Genomic DNA, 21611 nt, shown 5'->3' with positions numbered 1-21611 from the left:
TCCCAAACAATGTCTGTAGAAACATTCCCTGTCACCTCGGTGGGATTTGGATTCAGGCTCTATATCACTACCTATGAAAAAGCAAACAACCTTTTCCATATGAGCAGATGTATGTTTTGTACAAACTGATTTAAATGTATTCAGTCTGGGGAATTTGCAGGGAATAGATGACTCTTAGCATGAACTCCTTTTACAATGAAATGAAGTAATATGTAGTTTTCAACAGCAAACTTCTGGCATCTGTCTTTAAGATCATGTTTGTCTCCTTGACTTACCTTGCTATTAAGGTAAACTCTTGTATGCTTTGTACTTAATGCTTGGTCCAATAATGGCCGTGAAAGTAACTTAGTCAAACTGTGGTTTTTCTCTTGTTACAGAAACATCATTTTAGCATTTGGTGGGACTTTAAGACATGGTCTCATTCCCAATCTGCTTGGCCAGGGGACACATGCCAGATACAATTGCCGTGATGCTGTATGGTGGTGGCTTCAGTGTATCCAGGACTACTGTAAAATTGTTCCAAATGGATTAGACATTCTCAGGTGTCCTGTTTCTAGGATGTACCCAAGAGATGACTCTTCTCCTCAGCCTGCAGGCACTATGGTAAAGTTCACTTCTGATTTAAGTATTTAACACAACTATAATTTCTTAATGAAAGGATGTAATTTTTCTAGCTGTAAGAACCTGCCACTCTCTGTTTATGGTGCAATTTGATTATAGGACAAGAATTCCACATTTTAGGCACTTCTCTCTACTTCTGTATCACATGATTAGACAGGTGCAGGGGTTGGGGATGGAGAAAAAAATTCCATCAGCTTCTGAACTTTTTCCTCACTTTTTGTCTTGAAAATATGTTTATATGAAAAACAATATACAATGTATTGTCATTGAGAAAGATGCCACTGAAATTGTTAGATGCTTTTCTTTTGAAGTATCGTAAACTAGAGCCTAAGAATTGCTACTGTTTGCACGTTAGATAGAGCTTTTCTACATATTTTTCATCTTGCCTTTCACATTTCCTCCAAACACACGATCAATCTAGGATCAGCCACTTTATGAAGTGATACAGGAAGCAATGCAGCGACATATGGAAGGCATAAATTTCCGAGAAAGGAATGCTGGTCCACAGATAGATCAAAACATGAGAGATGAAGGTAATACATATAGAACTCTTGCTATGCAATTTAAAAGATGACAATGATATTTCATATTTCTTTTCCTCTAGCTATTCGGTATATTTTTGAAAAATTACTTAAAATACATTTAAGGATTTTAAAGTGCCTTATTGTTTATTTTCAGCAATGGTTTATGTTGTAGTACAAGTGATCTTTAAATAAAAATTCACTTAAAGTACAGTTGCCTTCAGAAACCCACCTCGGATCTTGTTTGGAGATGTTTTTGCTTATTTAGGAAGTTTGGATGGGGGTGGGGGCAGCTGGCATTTTGTTCTGTTTAAAACAAAGACTTCACACACATTCTTGCTTGGCAGGTTTTAATGTAACTGCAGGTGTTGATCTTGAAACTGGATTTGTCTTTGGAGGGAACCGCTTCAATTGTGGCACTTGGATGGATAAAATGGGAGAGAGTGACAGAGCTCGCAACAGAGGAATTCCAGCTACCCCAAGGTACAAAATCCAGGCTTTGAGGGGGGATTTTTAAATTACTTATTAAACTGAAATTCTTCAGTAGAACTACCATGCCTTCCGTTAACACATGTGAGAAGTCATCTGTTCTAAATGTTTCTGCCTGCTAAACTGTTAATGGTATTGTTTTCCTTTGTGCTCATATGAAGAAAAAAAGGTGTGTTTTCAGCAGGTGAAGCCCTCAACTTCAGGCGTGGTCTTAGCTCCTCGCAAAGATTCGACTTTTAAAGTGAAGTAGTAAAATGCAATTCAGGAAAAATTGGATACTTGTTGTACTAGCAGTAGTTTGTTGTTTAGACGTATTATAGGAGGTGTATCGATTGATAATAGTGTTGTTTGAATACTTATTTAGAATTCAAAAGTATCTACAACATTTATGTTTCTATAGTTGAGTTTATATGTTTTAAAAATAAGCTCTTCACTATAAGCTAGGAAGTTGCTGCATGCATCCTTGCTTTAGTACAGTGTCAGTTTCAAATCAGTTTCCATCTGTGGGTGAGAACTGTAGGAAAACATTGTCTTGCTTGACAAGTCAAGCATTTTAATTGGGAACCAAGAGAAGCTGAGCTGTCTGCCCTAGAAAGGCTAAGCAGGTGATGCTGGAGAAAAATTTTACATCAAGCAGGCAGTAAAACTCAGTATGATATAATATGAAATTTATGCATTGGTGGTTATCTGAATATTGCCTGGAAAAAGAAGCAAGTCCAAGAAGTGCATTTATTGTTCATTTTAGTACTTCACTTTGGACTTGAGTATTCCATTATGGAGAAATATTACCGAAGTTTGACCAAAGTGTGTGTGTGTAGATGAGAATCTCTGTATTGAACAGTTCTAACATCAGAGGACCAAGTTGTTTGGGGCTGATCCTTTTTTCATGTTCTTAATCACTGGTATGAAATTATCTTGTATCTGTGCAAATTAGCTAGGTATAATACCTCTTTAAATTAGTCTATTGTACAGAAAAAAGTATCTGATAGCCAGTTTATGATGAATTTCATTCCCTGGCTGTTAGCTGATAGAACACCTCATCTGTTTTCAACCCTTTCCTCTGTTGTTTCTTTATCAGCTGCAATCCTACTGATGTAAATGGAAGTAAACTGGTGCAGTCTGCTTATGCTAATGTTCTCTTCTCTTATTCTTGGCCCTTCATGGAACTCAAAAGTACCCTATAAAACTGAGTGTGTCTAAAGGTGACAGATAAGCTTTGACATAGGTAAAGAATAGGCATCTAGGGAAAAATAATCTAAACCATGCCTACACAATGCTGTCAGAACTGAGCTACAACACAGGAAGAAAATCTAAGTTACTGGTAGCTTTCTGAAATTGTATCTTAATGTACAGCAGCAGCCAAAAAAGCTAGTAAAAAATAATAATAATGGGTGTCATCAGTAAAGGGTTTTTAGAACAAGACAGTGGGTATTATTCTGTCTTTGTGAAACCTTGCACCTGCAAGATGCACTTCTGTCTTGAGTGTTACATGTAGGGCTGGTCTCAAGAAGTACATAATAAAGAGTGGTACAGAGAAGGGCAGCTAAAACTCAAAGGAATGGAGTAGCTGCCTTGCAAGGAGAGATTGAAATGTCTAAGGACTTTATTTGCAGGAGAAATGGGTGACAGGTGTGACTCGGGTTTAGAAGATCATGGTGGTAGTGATGATGATGGAACTTTTACTCACAAAACACTGCAATGCTGTAACACTGTGGGATGCTCATACAGGAGAAACAGGACTAGTAGGGCAACAGGGAAAAATAAAGTGTCTAAGTAAGATACTTATAGATGATTTTTTTGAGTTACTTATTGAACTTTAACAGGCTTCTTAAAGTAATTCTTGGGCTTCTTTTATCATTATTATTTTAGAGATGGCTCTGCTGTGGAAATTGTTGGCCTGTGCAAGTCGGCTGTTCGCTGGTTGCTGGATTTATCACGGAAAAATGTGTTTCCATTCTGTGGAGTCACTGTAAAAAGACATGGTAAAAACAGGCACATCACATAACTGTGTTAATGGAGTACAAAATTAACTTAAACGTTATATGGCCATGATTTTATCATCAGGGATGACTATCAAACTACTTAAGAAGGTTTAGGGGTAAAAGGGGAAACACTTATGAGGTATTTAGTATGATTAAAAACTGTTGTTACTACAAGCGCTTCTTAAGAGTTGATATTGTCTTGTTAATATTTCAGATACTTTATTCCATGTATTCAGGTGTGGATTACAAAGGAATTTTGGATCCTAAATACCATTTTTAAAAATGGATATAAGTGATAGGATCATTATGTGTTATGATGATATACATCATTCATTACAAGAATGCGAAGTAAAATGACACAAGGCACTTTTTCACTCTCCTTTTTATTTTATTTTTTTTTTAACTCTTTCAATATTCACAACACAGAAAACCTCTTCTTGTGAATATTTACATGGATATTTTTATGTCCCTTATCTTTGAGGGGATACTGCTCTGCTTACAAAGTTACTTTGTAAAGGATTATATTTGAGTGAATATATATGCCTTGTAAAGCCTTCTTACTCTTCAGTAAAGGATAATACTGAAAAACAATAATTTTAGTGGTTCTTTAACTGTATTTTAGAAAATGTGAATATGTGCGTTTGATATTTTTTTTTTTCTTTCCCTATTGGTCCTAAGACAGTACAGATTTTTAAGTCATGAACATACCTGTCACTTCAGGATTTCTTAAAATCTATGGCTAGAATAAGACAACTTAAAATTCAGTACACAGCGATATTACAATCTGTAGATGTAGAAATAATATTTCGAGGATTTATCTCTTTTGTTCCAAAAACTGTAAGCAGCTTTTTTTACATTTGTTGTTGTGTGTGTATTTCATAAAAGCATTGCTTATTTAAGATGTATGTCTGTCTCAGTCATGAAGATATCCCTAGCACAGTTCTGCTGACTAAAACTTGATGTTTTTCTAGTATCGCTTGAGGTTTGTGAGCTACTTGTGTTGAACTGTAGGACTGGCCTAAACATGAGGAAATCACCAGCTGGAGAGAGGTGATTTTAGGTCTGCTCCTGTTAAGTGTCAGGAATTCAGGAAGAGAAGGCTTTTAAAAGTGACACATCCTAATGTTTTGACAGTATTTGAAAGTCTCAAAACCAGAAAGAATCAGTATACCAGATATTATAAAAGAGCTGACATGTTACCATGCTGAAATGTTAATTATAAACTTTAAACTTCCTCAATTAAATATTTACTGTAGATCACAGTACCTTATTGTGTTTGCTCCTAGCTAAGTGCAAGTTAAAGTGCCGTGTAAAAAAAAAAAAAAAAAAAAAAAAAAAAAAAAAAACCAAACCAAACACAACAAAAAAAACCGAAAAAAAACCCCCCAAAAACTTGTGCACGTGTTGAAGTTGATCTGCGGTATAATACAAGTTCTAGATCACAACTTCTTACAAGGCTACTGTGGCCTTTATTGTGTTAGGAGTATCTTATGTAAAGCTTCAATAAGCAAAACAGTACTTCTGGTGTTACCACTGTGGCTGTTTTCAGAAAATAAAACCTGTATGTAACATCTTGCAGGAAAGGAGGAGACTATCACATATGATGAGTGGAACAGAAAAATTCAGGGCCACTTTGAAAGGCTGTTCTTTGTCTCTGAGAACCCAGCAGATCCTAATGAGAAACATCCAAATCTCGTTCACAAACGTGGAATTTATAAGGACAGTTATGGAGCTTCAAGTCCATGGTGTGATTACCAACTCAGGCCAAATTTTACAATAGCAATGGTTGTGGTAAGTGAGGGAGAGTGGGAGGAAGCATTTGCGCTTAGAATTTTCTTCATTAATCAACTAAGCTTACATTGTAAGGTTCATCTGCATGGCATTATGCCAGAAGCATATATTGATTAGAATAACTTTTTGAAAGTTTGTTTTATCCTCTGCTTGGTCTATCTTGGAGTATCCCCGAAAAATACATCCTTGACAGGACTGTAGCTAATGACATACCTGTCTGGTGTGTAGCTAGGATAAATTTGTAGTGTTTGCTGTATTCAGAATGTCTTCTAAGGTTAGGTCTGGGAGGCTGCTTTTCCCATCAAATTAGCTAAACAGCATGCATTGTTTGTCTTTATGGGGTTTGTAAAGAGCTTCAGTAATAATACTTGGCAAAAGTAATTAAAGTAAAATAAAAATTTAAAACAGTACTGGATAGCTTCTGTCTTCTTGCTTACTCTGACTTGTAGGTTCCAGAAGTTGATTCAGTAATACAAAACTTAAGCTTTTTGTAGTCTTTTGTGTTTATAAACACACTTTCATGTGCATACATGTGCAAAGTTTACTCATAAAGTCTTTATTATTTTATCAGGCTCCAGAGTTGTTCACACCTGAGAGAGCTTGGAAAGCTCTGCAGATAGCAGAGGAAAAGCTGCTTGGTCCGTTAGGCATGAAAACCTTAGACCCAGAGTAAGTATAGTAGATATAAGTGTGAATTACAAAACATAACAGCAGGAATTATTTGACATTTGGGCATGGTCACATATATATACCTGTGAAATAGAGTTGCAATAAATACTTCCAGAACAATTATTTTGCTGTTCTAAAACTCCATGCAATTTATTTTATTTATGTAGAAAATCACTGGGTGGTGTTGGATGCCAAACAGTAAGCAAGTCAAGTATGGTATTATAAAAGGTGTGGAATTTGCATCTTGCTACATACTTACATAGGATATGGTGCAGAGAGCTATATTTTTGAGTAAACGCATAAAGGCAAAATAATGAATTCAAGTCATTCCAAGACTTTAAGCTTGGGTTTGGAATTCCATTGACATGTAAAATACAGAACCTGGTGGAGTCCTCCCTAACTTTACCATAATTACATGTAAATACCGTGAAAAATTTAGTTCATTTGTTTTCCATTTATGTATCATTTTTGCTAAAGCTTTGTTTATATAATTTATTTTTTCTTTCTTGCAGTGATATGGTTTACTGTGGAGTATATGATAACGCTCTTGACAATGACAACTATAATGTAGCCAGAGGTTTTAATTATCACCAAGGACCTGTAAGAGCCAGTTTCTTCAGTTTTAGAAAATGTGCTGTCACCTTTTCGAACTGACAGCTATAGTAATAATCTTTTTTCATTCTTTGTTGTAGGAATGGCTGTGGCCTATTGGATATTTTCTTCGTGCCAAGTTGTATTTCTCAAAGTTGATTGGTCCAGAGATATATGCAAAAACTGTAGTTATGATTAAGAATGTTCTTTCTCGCCACTATGTTCACCTTGAAAGGTAAGATACCAACTAACACAGATTTGAAATACTCACTCAAACTAGTGGTATCCACTCTCCAGTTGCATGTAAAAGTACAGATCTAAATATGAACAGCATCTGTTTTCTACCTATAAAGTATACATACTGCTACATGTGCTATTGCAGATCTCAGGTCAGGTTTCAAGTACAGCTGAGATCTAGTGCTTTTTCTAGATTGCAGAATTAGTAGTACTTCCTGTGTGAAGACTGGGCAAAATAAACTTTATGTAAAAATTAGGTTCTGATTTCATATGAAAGATTAATTTCATAAAAACATGTTGGCAAGTTTTTTAAAAAACCAAAGTATTTCAAAACAACCTGCAAAACAAAATAGTTCAAGGGCTAGTAGTGACAGATTAAAATTGTGGCAGATAAACTGATGCAAAATATTGGTAGGGTTTCTTGTGTTGTAAATGACGAAATCGGTATGACAGTGTTTCCACATCTTAATAACCCTGATAGTCTAAGAAGACAGAGGAACTTGCTTATGGCCCTTAAATGTTCCTTTGCATTTTGAGTTCTTCCTCTTAAAAACCAAACCAACAAACCCACACTATTTTCCCCCCATTTTTCTGCCTGTATGGTTTTAATTCTTAAGGATTTGAGACAAATGAAAACAAACAAAACAAAGATCTCACCCTTGATATCTCTTACGTATAATCTGTTCTGCAGTACTTCAAATGTCCATTTATTTGTACCCAGGAAAGTAATTCAGTAGGACTAGTTGTGACAGAAGGGTTGGTTTGACCATGTGATGAAGAAAAGCAATCTGTTAGCAGCTTTTTGCCTTATGTAATATATTGTCCCAGTGCCGCCTTTGGTAGTGTTACCAAATAACTTGCAGTTTGGTAATATTGTTTTTTCTGCCTTACTTCTTCAATGGTTTACTTATACTCTTTTCTGGTATTTCATTTGTGTACAGAATTATTTATGTAGCAACAGGCTCAATTTCTGGGTAATTCTGCAAATATGTTGTTTTGTGGGATTTTTTTATTCCTATGGAGGAAAAAAGGGCTTGTGTAGTCATGCTGTCTTCCAGCCATTACAACTTTTTAGGACCATAATCCTGTTTCAAGTGCAGTTTGAATACCATTCAGTTATTTCATTCATATTCTTCCAGCTGCGAAATACCTGAATAAGAAACGTGAGCAACATGGCAGTAGTGCAAGTTCAGATATTAGTAGCAGAGACTGCTTTGAAAGAGAAGCACCCTCACAAAAAAAAAACTACAGTTCCCAGTGCAGGGGAAAAAAAAGTTAATTAGTTCTCAGTTATTAAAGAACATACTGTGCCTGTAGGACAACAGACGTTTAGTCATAGTTTTCAGTTTCCTACTGAGATAATCTTCGAAAAAGTTCTAAAATTGAATGTTCTTTTAATTTCCATGTATAATCTAACAACAATACTTGTTTGTTTTTTCTTTTGTTAGATCATCCTGGAAAGGACTTCCAGAACTGACCAATGAAAATGGACAGTATTGTCCTTTTAGCTGTGAAACTCAGGCCTGGTCAATTGGTGTTATCCTTGAAATCCTTTATGACTTGTAAAAGTTTATTTTGGTTGATTTGATGAAACTTTTGTGGTCTTATTATTGGGCAGAAACAGATACTTGGCTTATACTGCAAGGGAAATGTCCAGTTCTGCACAATCTCTTAAGCTGTGCCCTGACTTTCAAAGATGCTGAATGCCAGCAGCTGCTGTGCCCTATAACTGTGTGGGGCTTCAGTTGTTTTTTTGAAAATCAGGCCATGACAATAAAATAAAACTGCAGTGCACTCTTGATGCAGAAACGTTTAGTAAGAAGCAATTTTAAGAATATGCACAAACTTAATTTTAAGTAGCTTTGGTTTTTTAGAATTTTCAAATCAAAATCTTAACGTAACAAAATGAGGTGGCTCTTTCCAGAGCTAAAACTAAGTAGCATGGCTCTTATTTTTTTTTTCTTTTCTTTGTCTTTTAAAGAATAAATGGATGTTTTGCAAATGCATGCTTATAGAGGAGTAGACTAACCTACAGCTTTCTGAGTTTGGTATGCTTTCTGCTGTAGCACCATACATTAATGAAGGCATAATACGTTGTCTCTCTGTTGAACTGTATTATGGGGATTTTTTTTTTAATGTGTTCAGTTGAACGCTGCATTAAGCAACCACAGAAATAAAGGTTATGAATACTGTAATAAAACCTTTGAAGTTATATATAAAATTTTCAAAAACTTTATTTTGAGAGTTAACTTAAGCAATAATGAGGTTATACTCTATGCTAATCCATTCTTAAACTTACGTAAATACTGTGGGCCATGCAGCCAACCTATTTCTTCATTTAAATCTGTTTTTCACCATGAGGAATTCATAAGAAGCATGTGCATACAATGCACAGCCTGTATGTTATGGGAGGCCAAATATACAGAAGTCAATGTGCTTGACTGCTTAATTAAATTAACTTATTGAAGTGTCGTGGTCACCTCAGCTCTTTATTGGTAGGAAAATCCTAGCTGTATTGAAGTGGGTGGTAACACGTAACATCAGTGGGAAGAGATGTTAGTGTACCACCAGAAAAGGCAATATGTTTATAGTCCATTTGAAATTAAAACCAATAAGAATATGCATGCTACCTCTATGTGGTGTTCTCTTGGAACAGCGTCCAGTGAACATGATGCAAAACATCCATATTCTTTCATATTTTGATGCCTGGATGCCCTTATTGAGTTCAGTTCAGTGTTCCCAAACTGAAGGGTGGTTGACAGCGCAGCTGGTAATTCTCAACTCTCTGTTCACGCTATTTTTCCATCTTACTACCATAAAGAGATGGAGAGTGAGGCTGACAACGTTTTCCACTTCACAGGGAAAGAAAGCTAAACTGGTATTGTATTTCTTAATGTTAGACAGTATATGCTGAAAAAATACACACAGGATGTAATTACAATGCACTAATAACATGTAGATCAAGATTTTATTATATCCATATTTTAAGTTTTCTGTACCTGGTCTAAAGTACAGTGCAAGTGTGCTGTCGTGTTCAGGGAGATGTGTTACAGATAGATATGTTTAAGGGCAATGTAATAGGCTGGAGATAGATGGATTGTGAGAAGTGGCTATATTCACACTGTTTATTTGAAAGTTTTATAAGTATTTGAACTCTTTTGCTGAAGTGTTCAGTACTTAAAAGTTACGAATAGGGAAGGTCTATATTGTACCTCAAATTTTGAGCTGCTGCAGTACATGAGTTGGGAAATATCTATCTTCTTGACAGAATGCATGAGAGATGTCATTTAATCAAAAACATTACTGAAATGTCAGCCACAAGTTTGTTTTGGGTTTTTTTTCTTAATCTGTAAGAGACATATAAAGTGTCTTTCATAATGTATTGACCTTTCAAAAATTCTTGATAATGATATTGAGATTTATGTTCTGCTGTATCACTAGCGTTGTACTGTTTTCCTAGATAATTATTTCTTGTTTATTATTTCAAGGTATGTTTCATAGCTCCTATGGTTTGGAAAGCAGGGAGAATATGGCAGAATAAATTGTTCTTACTTGATAAAAACATTTTAAAATTGGAAGAACACCTTAAGAGCTATGACTGTTGATAGATTTCCACAAGGTGTGGTATTATATACATGGACAATAACCACTCAGTGTTAGGAAAAAAAAAAAATAGTGAGAAATTACTCATTAAAATCTTCCTGTGTTAATACAGATTACTTTCCACTGTTTTGCACAGTGCACTGCTGAGAGACTGCATATTTGTCACAAGGGTTTTTTTCTAATTTAATATTAAAATTTTAAAGAAATTATCTCTGTGTATACAAAAATACATATGTTATGGAACTTCTAAACATGCCCTTTTAAAATGTTGCTTCTGCACTGATTAGTTGAGCATAATTTTAGTGACAGATAAAAATTTTCAATAGGAGAAAAATATGTGCCATATTGGTTGATTTTGCTGTTAAGTAGCAACAAAAGTAAGATTTGAGGTTATAACGGGGGGGGGGGGGGGGGGGAGGGGGATGTTGGTGGTTTATTGGGTTTGGGTTTTTTTTTTCTTTATTCACAAAGCTACTCAATGCTTTGTCAAGCCAGACAGTTTAAAAATGAAGAGGGAAGAAAGCAATGTTAAATCTAATAATCATCTAGATGGACTGTATACCCAAGTCATTATTCCCTAAAAATAGTTGACTTATGTTGACTGACCCTGAACTATATTTTTATTCATTGGTATAATTTATATTATACACTCAAAAACCTCTAGTAATGTGAGTTCTAATCAGTAAAATGTTTTAGAAATAAACTAAAGACCTTAGAACTGTGAATCCATTGTGTTCCAGTTGGTGTTTCTTGATCTATATGGTATCAAGACATCTTTTTTTGTCTTCCTCCCAGTTGAAATAATTTTGAATGTTACCAGTGTTTGTACAGTTAATAGCTCCTGATTTATTCAAAGATTATTAGCTTGAGAATTCAAGTAAAATAATGTATCATTCTCGCATGTTGTAATGTAAAATGGAAAGATGAGTTCTACGTGTCTGTCAAGCACAGCAACAACTGCTTTTAGAAAATGTCATTATTCATTTATTTCTGAAATGCACAAAATAAAATTCTTTACTTCAGACACGGTTAACCTTTTCACGTGGTTGATTGGAAAAAAGGCGAACACAAGAGATGATGATGCTTGTTAAGTTGCTGGCAGTTTTATACATGGGGGGAGATCACGAACTCCTCAAGTCCCATAAATAGCAAGTAGTACAACAATAATCAACTTGTTAAAAAAAACACCACATGAACATGAGTCCTACACACAGATTCTTTCATTTGTGTCTGTAATTTCAGCTGGGTTTGAGTGGGATGGGGCTAGAAGAGCTCTGCATGTTACTTCTGCTATAAATTATAAAATTTTAAGTCATGGTATTGCAAATTCCCTAAGAGAACAATCCTAAGCCATACTGATTAACAGCTTCCAGTGATACACAGTTACTAGTTAATTAGTTAAATTTCTATCACTACAAAGAAGGGATTTCACTTTCCATTTCTGCTTTGTAAAAATGAAGCGGGCTGTGATAAAATTGTGTTTTGCAACTACCCCATTTCATTGCATGCTTTGTCAAATTAGGATTTTTCTAATCCTCTATTCAAACATTTTAAGAAAGTAACTTGTGCTATTCTATTGTATAATATTAAATTAATATCTTATTGAAAAATTGTTCAAGAAATGTAGAAATGACCAGTCGCTGAGTTGCTGGGGGCGGTGGGAGCAGCTGGTAATCTCAAAACTGCTAATTGCGAAACCTGTTGGCACTTCAAAGCAGCTCAATTCAGAAATAAATGGAACAAGTGTTAGTGGTGTGCGGGCAGATTGCTGCTGAAAGCTTCTGGGATTGCAGAGAGCAATTTGGGAGACGTGTTCAGTCAGGACATTTGAATTGTAGGTCACCCTAGAGAGAGACATGTAATCTCCTGAGAAAGGGCTGCCCCCGGCTGGGGCCAGGGCTACGCGGGCAGCCCCGCGGCCTCGGTGCTGCCTTGGGGGCCGCGGCCCTTGCGCTGGACGGTGCCCCGAGCCCCGCCGCCTCAGCGCCCGCCCGGGGCGGGAAAGCGGAGGGGCCGCGGCGGGAAGCGCCCGGGGCGGGAAAGCGGAGGGGCCGCGGCGGGAAGCGCCCGGGGCGGGAAAGCGGAGGGGCCGCAGCGGGAAGCGCCCGGCCGACAGCCGCGGGGCGCGGGCCTGCTTCCCCGCGGGGCGGGCGCAGCCTGCCCGCGGAAGGACCGCTTCTTCTGAGGCGGGCCGGGCGGGGGCTAGCGCCGGGAGCGCCGTGCGGGCCTCCGCGCCCGGTCGGCAAGGTGAGGCCGGTGTGCGCCTGGCCGCCTCGCCCGCTGGGCCTGGCAGCTGCGGGAGCCGGGTGAGCTCGCTGGCGGCCGTGAGCCTCAGCGGCGTGCGCGCAGCGCCGGCGGGTGAGGATCAGGTTGGTAGAGATACAATAAATCATAACCGGTATGCTCAAACTAGCCTTTAACTGCGTCTGGCTTCTCCTGTGGCTACTGCGTAGGTGTGCATTAGTTACCTCTTAAAAGGTTATTTGGGTGACCTGCCCGAGCGAACACCCCTTTGTAGGCGCAGCCCGCCTACGTTCCGCTCCAGGCGCAGGGCAGGGCAGCGCCTCCTGGTCCGGGAGCAGCGGCCGGCAGAGTCCGCCCTGCCGGAGCGTAACGAGCCCGGGCATTCGCCGGAGTCTCCCGCAGCGCCCCGAGAGCCGCTCAGCACCCAGCGCCGCCTGCGTAGCGAGCGTGTCGCTGCAGGTGAGCTCCGGGTCTGTCAGGAAGACAGGTGAAACTTGTCGGTTTGTTGTGCAAAAAAAAATAAGAAATAATTGGAGCATACACACCTGCCGGTTTAATGTAGCAGCACGAGGGAGCGCTCAACCCTGAGCTATTCCCAGCCATTGAGACGTACCTGTGTGTTTGGTATTTCACAGAAGGTGCTCCCTAAATTAGAGCAGAGGCTTCCTAGTTCTGAGTCCTACTAAAAGGGCAGCTGTCCAAGTGTAAATTGGGGGAAGGGAATGCTGATTTCGGGCTATGAGCAGCACGTACAATCCTGAACAAGGCACACCTCCCCTGTTGTTTTAGTAACCACTGTTTCTCAGGGGGTCACATTCCAAAGCAGAACTGGCATGCAAACTTGCCACCAATTGTGGTCATAATGAAAATGAACCCGAGAGCAATACAGAAAGAAAACTGTCTTTCTGATGGTTAGTCAGGTGGTACCATCAGCCACCTGTGCTGTTGCAGTTTCTTGAGTTCCTGTGATGTGTTTGTATCATTGTGTAATGCCTCCCTGAATCCATTTCTTTAAGAAATCTTTTATCTCTTTGTGCTATGTCTGTGCTATCTACAACTTTTCATCTACAGGTGGCTGTTCACCCTGTATAAAAATCTCATAGCAGTATAAAAATGAAGTCCAGTATAATTTTTACTGTTTGTCAAATACAGACATTGTTTACCTCAGTGTCCTGTTCATGTAAACTTAATGTAATTTGCAAGATCCAGGAGCAAATTACTCTTGTGTCCATGTATGTGCCGCAGCAGTATCTCAGTACAACTTCAGAGACACTGTTCTCCCTATAGTGCCTTTTTGCAATGAGAACGAAAGCTGGCCACAAAAGAAATGAGTTGTGCTGCAGCCTGGCAAGGTTCTCCCAGTTGGATGATCCTGGCTCCCAGTACTAGTAGAGGTAAGTTCCTCGTGTTAAATTCTCTAAAGAAACATGGAGTTCTATATTTGTGAATTCTAAGTCTAACTTTGGCAAATAAACTGGAGCCTATTTTTGTGTAGCAATGAGAAACGTAAGATGATGTCTTCTAATCAGTTCTAAAGGAAGAAAAATTTGCAGTCACTTATGCAAAGGCACAAATAAGTATGGTTATTTTAAAGCCTGGTGCTCTAAAGTGAGGTTAGATGATAATAGTGGAAGTTTTTTTTTTAAAGTATTTCTTAGTGTCAAAATCAAGTAAAAATTCAGGAAAGCTGAAATGAAGATTTCTTGCAAGTGACATCTCAAGGAAAAGGTTTCTACAAAATGAGTAATCTGTTCTTTTGTGGGGTACGTTCAGAAGCTGTTTTATAAAGTTCTTTGTAGTTCTTATGACCATTGTCTACAGGGTCCTACATACAGCCTAGACCTGCAGAGTGGTATCTGCTCTAATAATATGCAATGAAAAATTGGTTTCAAATGCAAAAGTAAGATATTTTCAATAAGATATTAAATTAATATTATACAATAGAATAGCACAAGTTACTTTCTTAAAATGTTTGAATAGAGGATTAGAAAAATCCTAATTTCACAAATTTGCACAACACTCTGAAGGGCAGCAAAATAATGAGATAATATTGTCTTAGCAAGAGCAGTCATTGGAGGGCATTAGCAGGTTAACTGTTGTCAAGATGTTTTGTAGTATTATGCTTAAGGAGATTTTGGAGTAGAACTTTGGAATAAGTTGGTAGGTAAATTTTATGGATGTGAATGATTGATTTAAACACCACGGGTGGCATGTTAGAAAGGATCTTACTTGAATGTGTTGTGGCACCGTGGGCTGGCTGGAAGGAAACATCTCAGGAGAAAGCTAGGGGTTGATTGGGTAAGAACACTGCAACTTTTTATCATAGCTGAAAAATTCACCTTTCCAGTTTCATAGCAGAGTGGGGCGCCAGTTCGCCACCTCCCATTGTCCAGGCTCAGTTAAGACTGTGCTGGGTGGTTCAGTTCTCCGCTTCTTCTTTCTGGGACAATTTGTATTTCTGTATGGCCACATTTGCTTGTCTGTGTTTTAATGGCTGAAGCGTCCGTTCCCACAGGTCAAAGTCTTACTAATTGTTTTTAGATGTTTAGAAAACATTTCGGTAATGTATTCCCATATAGGGGAAGAGGAAAGGAATCATCTTGGACAGTTTGTTGTTTTAAAGTGATAATTGAAGGTAATGAGTAGACTTCAGTATTAAGAAGTTCAGGAGTCTGTTTATCTGTTTTATTGCAAAGTTCAAGAATCTTTTTATCTCCTAAAGAACAGGAAATGCTAGGATATGAAATCAGGTGCATGTTAGGCATTTATTTATTATTTGTGTCATTGTTCATCTAATGATTCCGTAATTGCTCACATGTGTGTCTGTCTCCTTATATGTTTTGTTTATGTATAAATAAACTTAGTGTGAAAGCTGAAAATAATTCTGCCTGGGCAATCTTTCAAGTATAAATGTGGTTATTTTATATTAAGTATTTTGTTACATGGATTATTTTTTTTAAATGGCATTCAGCTGGCACAGCATTTTTCTGGGACTATCAATTGCAAACAGTAAGGCTAAAAATGATGGAACTGTAAATGAAAATTAATAATATGGGACTCAGGAAATCTGTGTAGTGTTTAGATTTAGTTGCCACGAGTTTGCTGTGAATGCCTTTGTTCTCATAGATTATGAAAGATTTGTAGGCCTGAAATTTATGTTGTGATATTGTAAGTTAAAGAGAATTGCAAGGCTGTACACTAGGAATGAAAGCTGGTAATGGATAAGTCTAGATAAGAATACCAGCAGTAGGAAGAAATCTAGATGGATTCAGGAACTGAGATATGGTAAGAAAAAAAAAGAATAAAAACAATGATATGAAAAGGTAGAACATTTTAAGTGGCTCAGAACAGTTTTATATAAAATACAATAACAAAAGGAAAAATACAGAGTCTATAGCTGAAAAAAATCCAGGTGCATCTGTCCTACAGCTTTAAGTTCTACCCATCAGCTTTATGTGTTTTTAATGGGCTACACTTTTCAACAGTTATTCCAGTTACTGAAGCTGGGTGGGAACACCACATTTTCCAGATAATTTTGTAATTTGTAAAGCCCATAATCAGACCTACTGTGACAGCTGTTAAAGAGGTGGTTTTGTTTTCTTCTAATGGCTGTCTGGCTAGTATTGCTCCGGGTCTTTCCCCCAGCCTCTGGGGGCCATATTGATGCGTTTGGTACAGTTAGTTCAGAGATTTTCTCGAGGCTTCCAGGCACCATTCAGTTAAATTTAAACACCAGATGCTGTTATCAGCCGAATTAGAGTAAATACAGGGTAATTTAATTTCCATGCCTTGAGTAACTGTAGGTTTGTTTACTTTTGCATAATTTTGACTTTAGACAGTTTATACACCTTTACAACAGCAGTTAAAAGTAGAAATCAGAAGTATTAGAGCTATAAAGTATTGTTTGTTCAAGGGTAGGGGAGCTTAGATTGTGATTTGATACATTGTCAAAATATGTTCTTTAAAACAAGTCATACATAGGGGTGTTTTGCCTTCCTTGAAACAGAAGGTTGATACCTTTGTGGGAATCTAACACAGCAGACTCTAAATTCTGTTGTATTCGCAAAAAGCTGATATAATTTTTTACATTGGATTTATTAATTTGGGGAAAACATTCTCTGCAAGAATATTAAAAGCAAATACAAGCTAGCTGATAATAAGGTATATGTGTTAGTAGGTGACCATCTGGCTATTTCTGTCATGGTTTCAAAGCTGACCTTTGCATAAAAATTCCTTAAAACATGAAGGGTTTGAAGATTTTGAGCTTGTGTTGTTAAAAAGTTTTGTTGGAAGATTGACTAGATAAATTTTCAAGTTATAATATTAAAAAAGTAAATGTTTATTAGTTTAGTAGCTGGGATAGGAAGCCTTCAGTCAGGTAGTTAGACCCCTCTTCCAAATTTCAGTACATGCTTTTTTTATCAGTGATGAGGGAGTTGCTATAAACTGAATGTTGCTGTTAAATGTCATCTTGCTTCCTATCCTTCTCTAACTGCTAACATTAGTCTTTTTTTCTTCAAATTTTATTTTGCTGTTTTTTGAATAAATAAGAATATTTTATAGGTTGGATTGTTTGCCTTGATTTTCGTGGTCCTGTTCTGAAAAAAATGATCAAATGTAATTTAATAACCTACTGTTCAACAGTAGTGTAACAAAGGTTTATGATGCTGTAGAAGTTTTGAAAAGGAACAGGCATTTTATTTCAAGCGTTGTTTGTGGGTTTTAACTGTACAGTAATGTCTTAGCTCATAGCATTCATATTGTATAAAAGAAAAACTAACATAACTTCTGTTAGTCTAACAAGAGATGTTTATAACTGTTTCCATGCTCCAAAGCCTTCCATCAGAAAGATTTTGACAGGCAAATTAGCTTTTAATATATAACTCTTCAACTGTATCCATTTCAGATTCTGTAATCCTGTATAATCTCACTGAAAGTATTAAACTGAGGTTGCTTAAACTACTTGCATTAATGTTGCAATGAAACAGTCACTTCTATTTTTTTAATAGATTAATTCTGAGATAAGGCAGCTGAATGCAGAAAGTGGGGACCTGGGTTACAGTTTATGAGAAACCTTTGCAAAGAAATTTTTTTCAACAGTTAAAAAATCTAGTTTATGTATTTTTAATATGGGTAGGAGTTAATTTAGGGTTTTTTTTTTTCTAATTTTATTGTTACTGTAAGCAGATTTAAAAATCCTGTTTTCTTCAACAGGAAGCATGCCATTCATCCTGGAATAAAATAATTCATGTGTGAGACTCAAGAAAAAGTAAGGAAAATGAAGAACAAGAAGAGTATTCTCAGGTTTTCATGGAGTGTCCGTTATTGTATGGGCTGAGGCTGTACAACGAAGGTAATCTGCAGTCTGTTATCTTGATATTAATTAATGCCAGAATTGAGGAGTCCCTTTGTTGGACACAGCTGTCCATTGACTATATTTCCAGATCCTGAAAGATGAAGGAGGAGGAGATGGTGGTGGTCAAAATGTAGTTTGGTTTGGAAATACTGCCAACTGCCTGGTGAGATTTTTATTCCTAAGTACATTATGTCCCATTTTTACGTCTCCCCAGCTGCATAGTAGGTTCTAGCAGGCATCACAGTCATAGGGCAGCTCTAGTGATACTGTATCAAAATGGAATGGTAGTCTGACTAGGGGTTCTGGACCACAGAATGGAAGAGTGGCTTGAGGAACTGGTCGTTTAGCATGGATGCATTTCCAGACTTACTTCAACTGTCATCTGTTTTTCACTTTTGAAAAATAGATACTTTTTAATATTGAAATCTCAGGGGGAAAAGAACTGTAGAAAATAAAAAACCCCACATTTTCTACCTGACTGTGGTCAAAAATCCGCATTTTTTTCCACCCCATTTCTGGCTCTTCAGCCAGTTCACTATGGTGTGTTAAAGAGGACTCTCAATTTCTCCATTCTTCATTTCACCCTTATTCAGTATAGCTGAAACACTGCTATGAATTTCACCCAGAAATCATCAAAATCACTGGAAACATAAATACTACATCAGACTCTAAGGTTTTATGTGCTTGAACTTGACACCTTAAAGTCTTTTGATGTCACATACAAAAGTAACTCATAATAGTAATTACTATAATAGTAACTTTTGTCTCATAAATTCAATTCTTAGCGTTCTCTATTTAATTTGCTATAATTATATACTCAACGTACTGCTAATAAATATGCTCTTTCAACATGTATATATGTTTGATGTATATATGTTTTCAAACATGGGGAAAGCAGTAGAAGTCAAGGATACTATAACATCTTCAACATATTTTTAGTATTAATGCTTTATTAAGTATTGTATTACATTAAAATTTTGGCATGACACTCAGACATGAGTATGCTTTGGAATGCTAAACAGGTGTGACAGTAATTAGTACGCACCACTCACATTAGTCTGTTTCCAATGCTAAGAGTTTATGGATTGCTCTTAATTCACTGAAGATACATTTGCATATTATGTAGGTGTCTCTGTGGCCTAAACTTCCTTTCTTTGAAAACTGTCACTGCTGTACCTTGACAACTTTTGATAGCTTCAGGACATGCAGAAGTGGATGACCATTAGTTCTAGGTGGTTAATACGCTTCTTTTTGGAAAGTTTTTTGATTTTGCTTTCCTGCTCTGTCATTTTCACTGTATTTCTCAGTTAATTAGTAATCATTTTCTGCTGAAAACAAGAATGCTGCTAGCTGAACTGCTTGGCTGAAACAGGTATCTTCTAAGCAAAGAACCATGGATTTCGCTGCTGCTGTTTGAATGTGATCTCTAAATAGCTTCCATGGCTGGTGGTACTACTAACAGAAAAAACCCTCCTCTTGTTAATATATGGATGCGGGGCGACTGGCAGTGGGTAATATTCTTACAAATTGTCAAGTTCAGCAGAACACAGACATTTAAAACCAGAAAGTCAAGAATTAGTTTCCCATCCATACAGCATTAATTGCGCCTGCTCAGATCACTCTCACAGTATACTGGTAACACTAACATTTGTCTCAGCACTGCACTCATCAGGAGCTACTTAGTCCTGATGGTAGCACACGTATGTCATGAGGACTGCTAAAACCTTGGATTCACCCTTTATATGTGCTTGATATGTAATCCTATCAATCAATCCTAGGTCTTTTCTTTCTGTGAACTTAGATGTGAAACTGAAAGTACCTGGCTCCACAGTGAAATTCTGTGGACTACCTAGTAATGAGATGTATATTCTTCCTCAGCTACTTTTTCTGACTTGAGATGTGTTTGTATTTTCCTTTTTTCCCTTTTCCTATGCTGTTTTCCACTTCTGTTCTCTCTTTATTCCTTGTAGTATTACTTTGTTTCAATCAGTGATGAAAACTATACACAGTGACCTAGTTAACTTACACTGTGGATGTAGCTGTCATTTAACCATTTTAAACAGACATGCAAAAGCATACTTATGCATCGTTAGTACAAACAGTAGTGTGAGTATGCAGCTATAACAGATAGCATAATGTATTTTCTTGAGTTACTCCAAAAATTGTCAGTCAGTGCTTTGTGAATCACCACCAGGTGGTCGCTAGACAACTGTCCTTGAGCTGACTCTCCAAAATAATTTCACTTGCCAAACCTACTTAAAAGATGTATTAAGGATATTACTATTTTTTTATAATTACAGTTGCTACAAGGATGCTATTTGTGAAAGGGTGATAAGATGCTAACAAATAGTCTGTCTTTCATACCCTAGACCAGGGGTTCTCAAACTTTTTAACCAGGGGGCCGGCGCGTGAATGAAGTGGCAGGCAGTCATCTGCGGCTGCTTGGTTCCCCCACCAACCCCCGGCAGGGGTGGGGGGGGTGGGGCGGGCGGGGGGTTCTGTAAATACTGGGGGCAGGATTGAGGACCCTGGGGGGCCGTATCCAGCCCGTGGGCCGTAGTTTGAGGACCCCTGCCCTAGATAATGTCATACTAAGCTTGAAAATTTTTACATTAATGGATTATATTGCATTAATGCTTCTCCATAAGGATGGTTATGTAATATAATTGCATTCACATGTATTGCAAAAAATAATGCATTCTGTAAGGATGCCATTTAATAGATGGCACATCAGATTGGAAGAACTCAAGGAAATTAATTTGCCAGTCCTCATGAGCAGGAACTCTATCTAATCTTAGTGATTTGATGGCCCAAAGAAGGCTGAGCAGTAGATTCTTAGTGCAGAGCAAAAATACTAAAACATACTGGAAGAATTAAGAGGACTTAAAAGTTACATTTGCCAGACATCCACACATTAGCTAACTTATTGCCTTGGCTTTCTGTACACCCAGCCACTACAGGTCTAGCACAGCTGTGAGAGGCCCTGTACCAACAACAGCCTTGATGGCCAACAGGTTCTCTGTGGAACCATCATAACAAAAAAATCCCACTGAAGACCAGAAGTGGTCTATGACCTGCACTCAGAGGGCGATCCAGGAATACGCTGAAAAGCCTGATTACACTACTTACTGCTAAGAGTATTCATCACCATTTTATTAGCATTTGTCTTCATTAATAAAAGGTGCAGAACACTGCGTTCTCTTACACTTACAACTGAATCTGATATGTTTGAGTTTTCAAAGTGCTGTGTTTAGCATTAATATAAGTCTACAGGTTGTAGCAAGAGCAGGAATTTGTGCAATATGGAAAGCTAATACAGAACATGCTTTTTAACATGGGTACTACTTCATTAGTTAAGAACTGGATATGGGCCAACAGTAATAAACACAACTGAGAAAGCATGGATTTTACATCAGATTTTTTTAATGTGGTGAAAATATATTTCTCAAATTAGGTAGAGAACTAAGAGCGCTTGTGGTTCATCTTCGAAACTGCATAAAGTCGTTG

General features: G+C 37.5%; 2 protein-coding genes across 5 annotated transcripts in view; both read left to right on the top strand.

The window, feature by feature from the left end:
- Positions 1 to 11537, top strand: part of AGL (amylo-alpha-1, 6-glucosidase, 4-alpha-glucanotransferase) — a 39588-nt gene extending 28051 nt beyond the window's left edge. For all 4 annotated transcript variants that reach the window (XM_055724438.1, XM_014287293.3, XM_055724436.1 and 1 more), the window contains exons 26-34: positions 378 to 603; positions 1043 to 1154; positions 1490 to 1625; positions 3501 to 3613; positions 5193 to 5404; positions 5976 to 6073; positions 6586 to 6673; positions 6766 to 6899; positions 8350 to 11537. In XM_055724438.1, the coding sequence (XP_055580413.1) occupies positions 378 to 603; positions 1043 to 1154; positions 1490 to 1625; positions 3501 to 3613; positions 5193 to 5404; positions 5976 to 6073; positions 6586 to 6673; positions 6766 to 6899; positions 8350 to 8467 (1237 nt within the window). In that variant the 3' untranslated portion in view covers positions 8468 to 11537. The remainder of the gene's footprint in view (positions 1 to 377; positions 604 to 1042; positions 1155 to 1489; positions 1626 to 3500; positions 3614 to 5192; positions 5405 to 5975; positions 6074 to 6585; positions 6674 to 6765; positions 6900 to 8349) is intronic.
- Positions 11538 to 12238: 701 nt separating this feature from the next.
- Positions 12239 to 21611, top strand: part of LOC129737194 (uncharacterized) — a 49415-nt gene continuing 40042 nt past the window's right edge. The window contains exons 1-2 of the mRNA XM_055724960.1: positions 12239 to 12338; positions 12983 to 13235. Of these exons, the coding sequence (XP_055580935.1) occupies positions 12239 to 12338; positions 12983 to 13235 (353 nt within the window). The remainder of the gene's footprint in view (positions 12339 to 12982; positions 13236 to 21611) is intronic.

Source organism: Falco cherrug, chromosome 12, assembly GCF_023634085.1.
Source record: "Falco cherrug isolate bFalChe1 chromosome 12, bFalChe1.pri, whole genome shotgun sequence".
Classification (NCBI taxonomy): domain Eukaryota; kingdom Metazoa; phylum Chordata; class Aves; order Falconiformes; family Falconidae; genus Falco; species Falco cherrug.
This window is presented reverse-complemented; position numbering and strand designations above follow the sequence as displayed.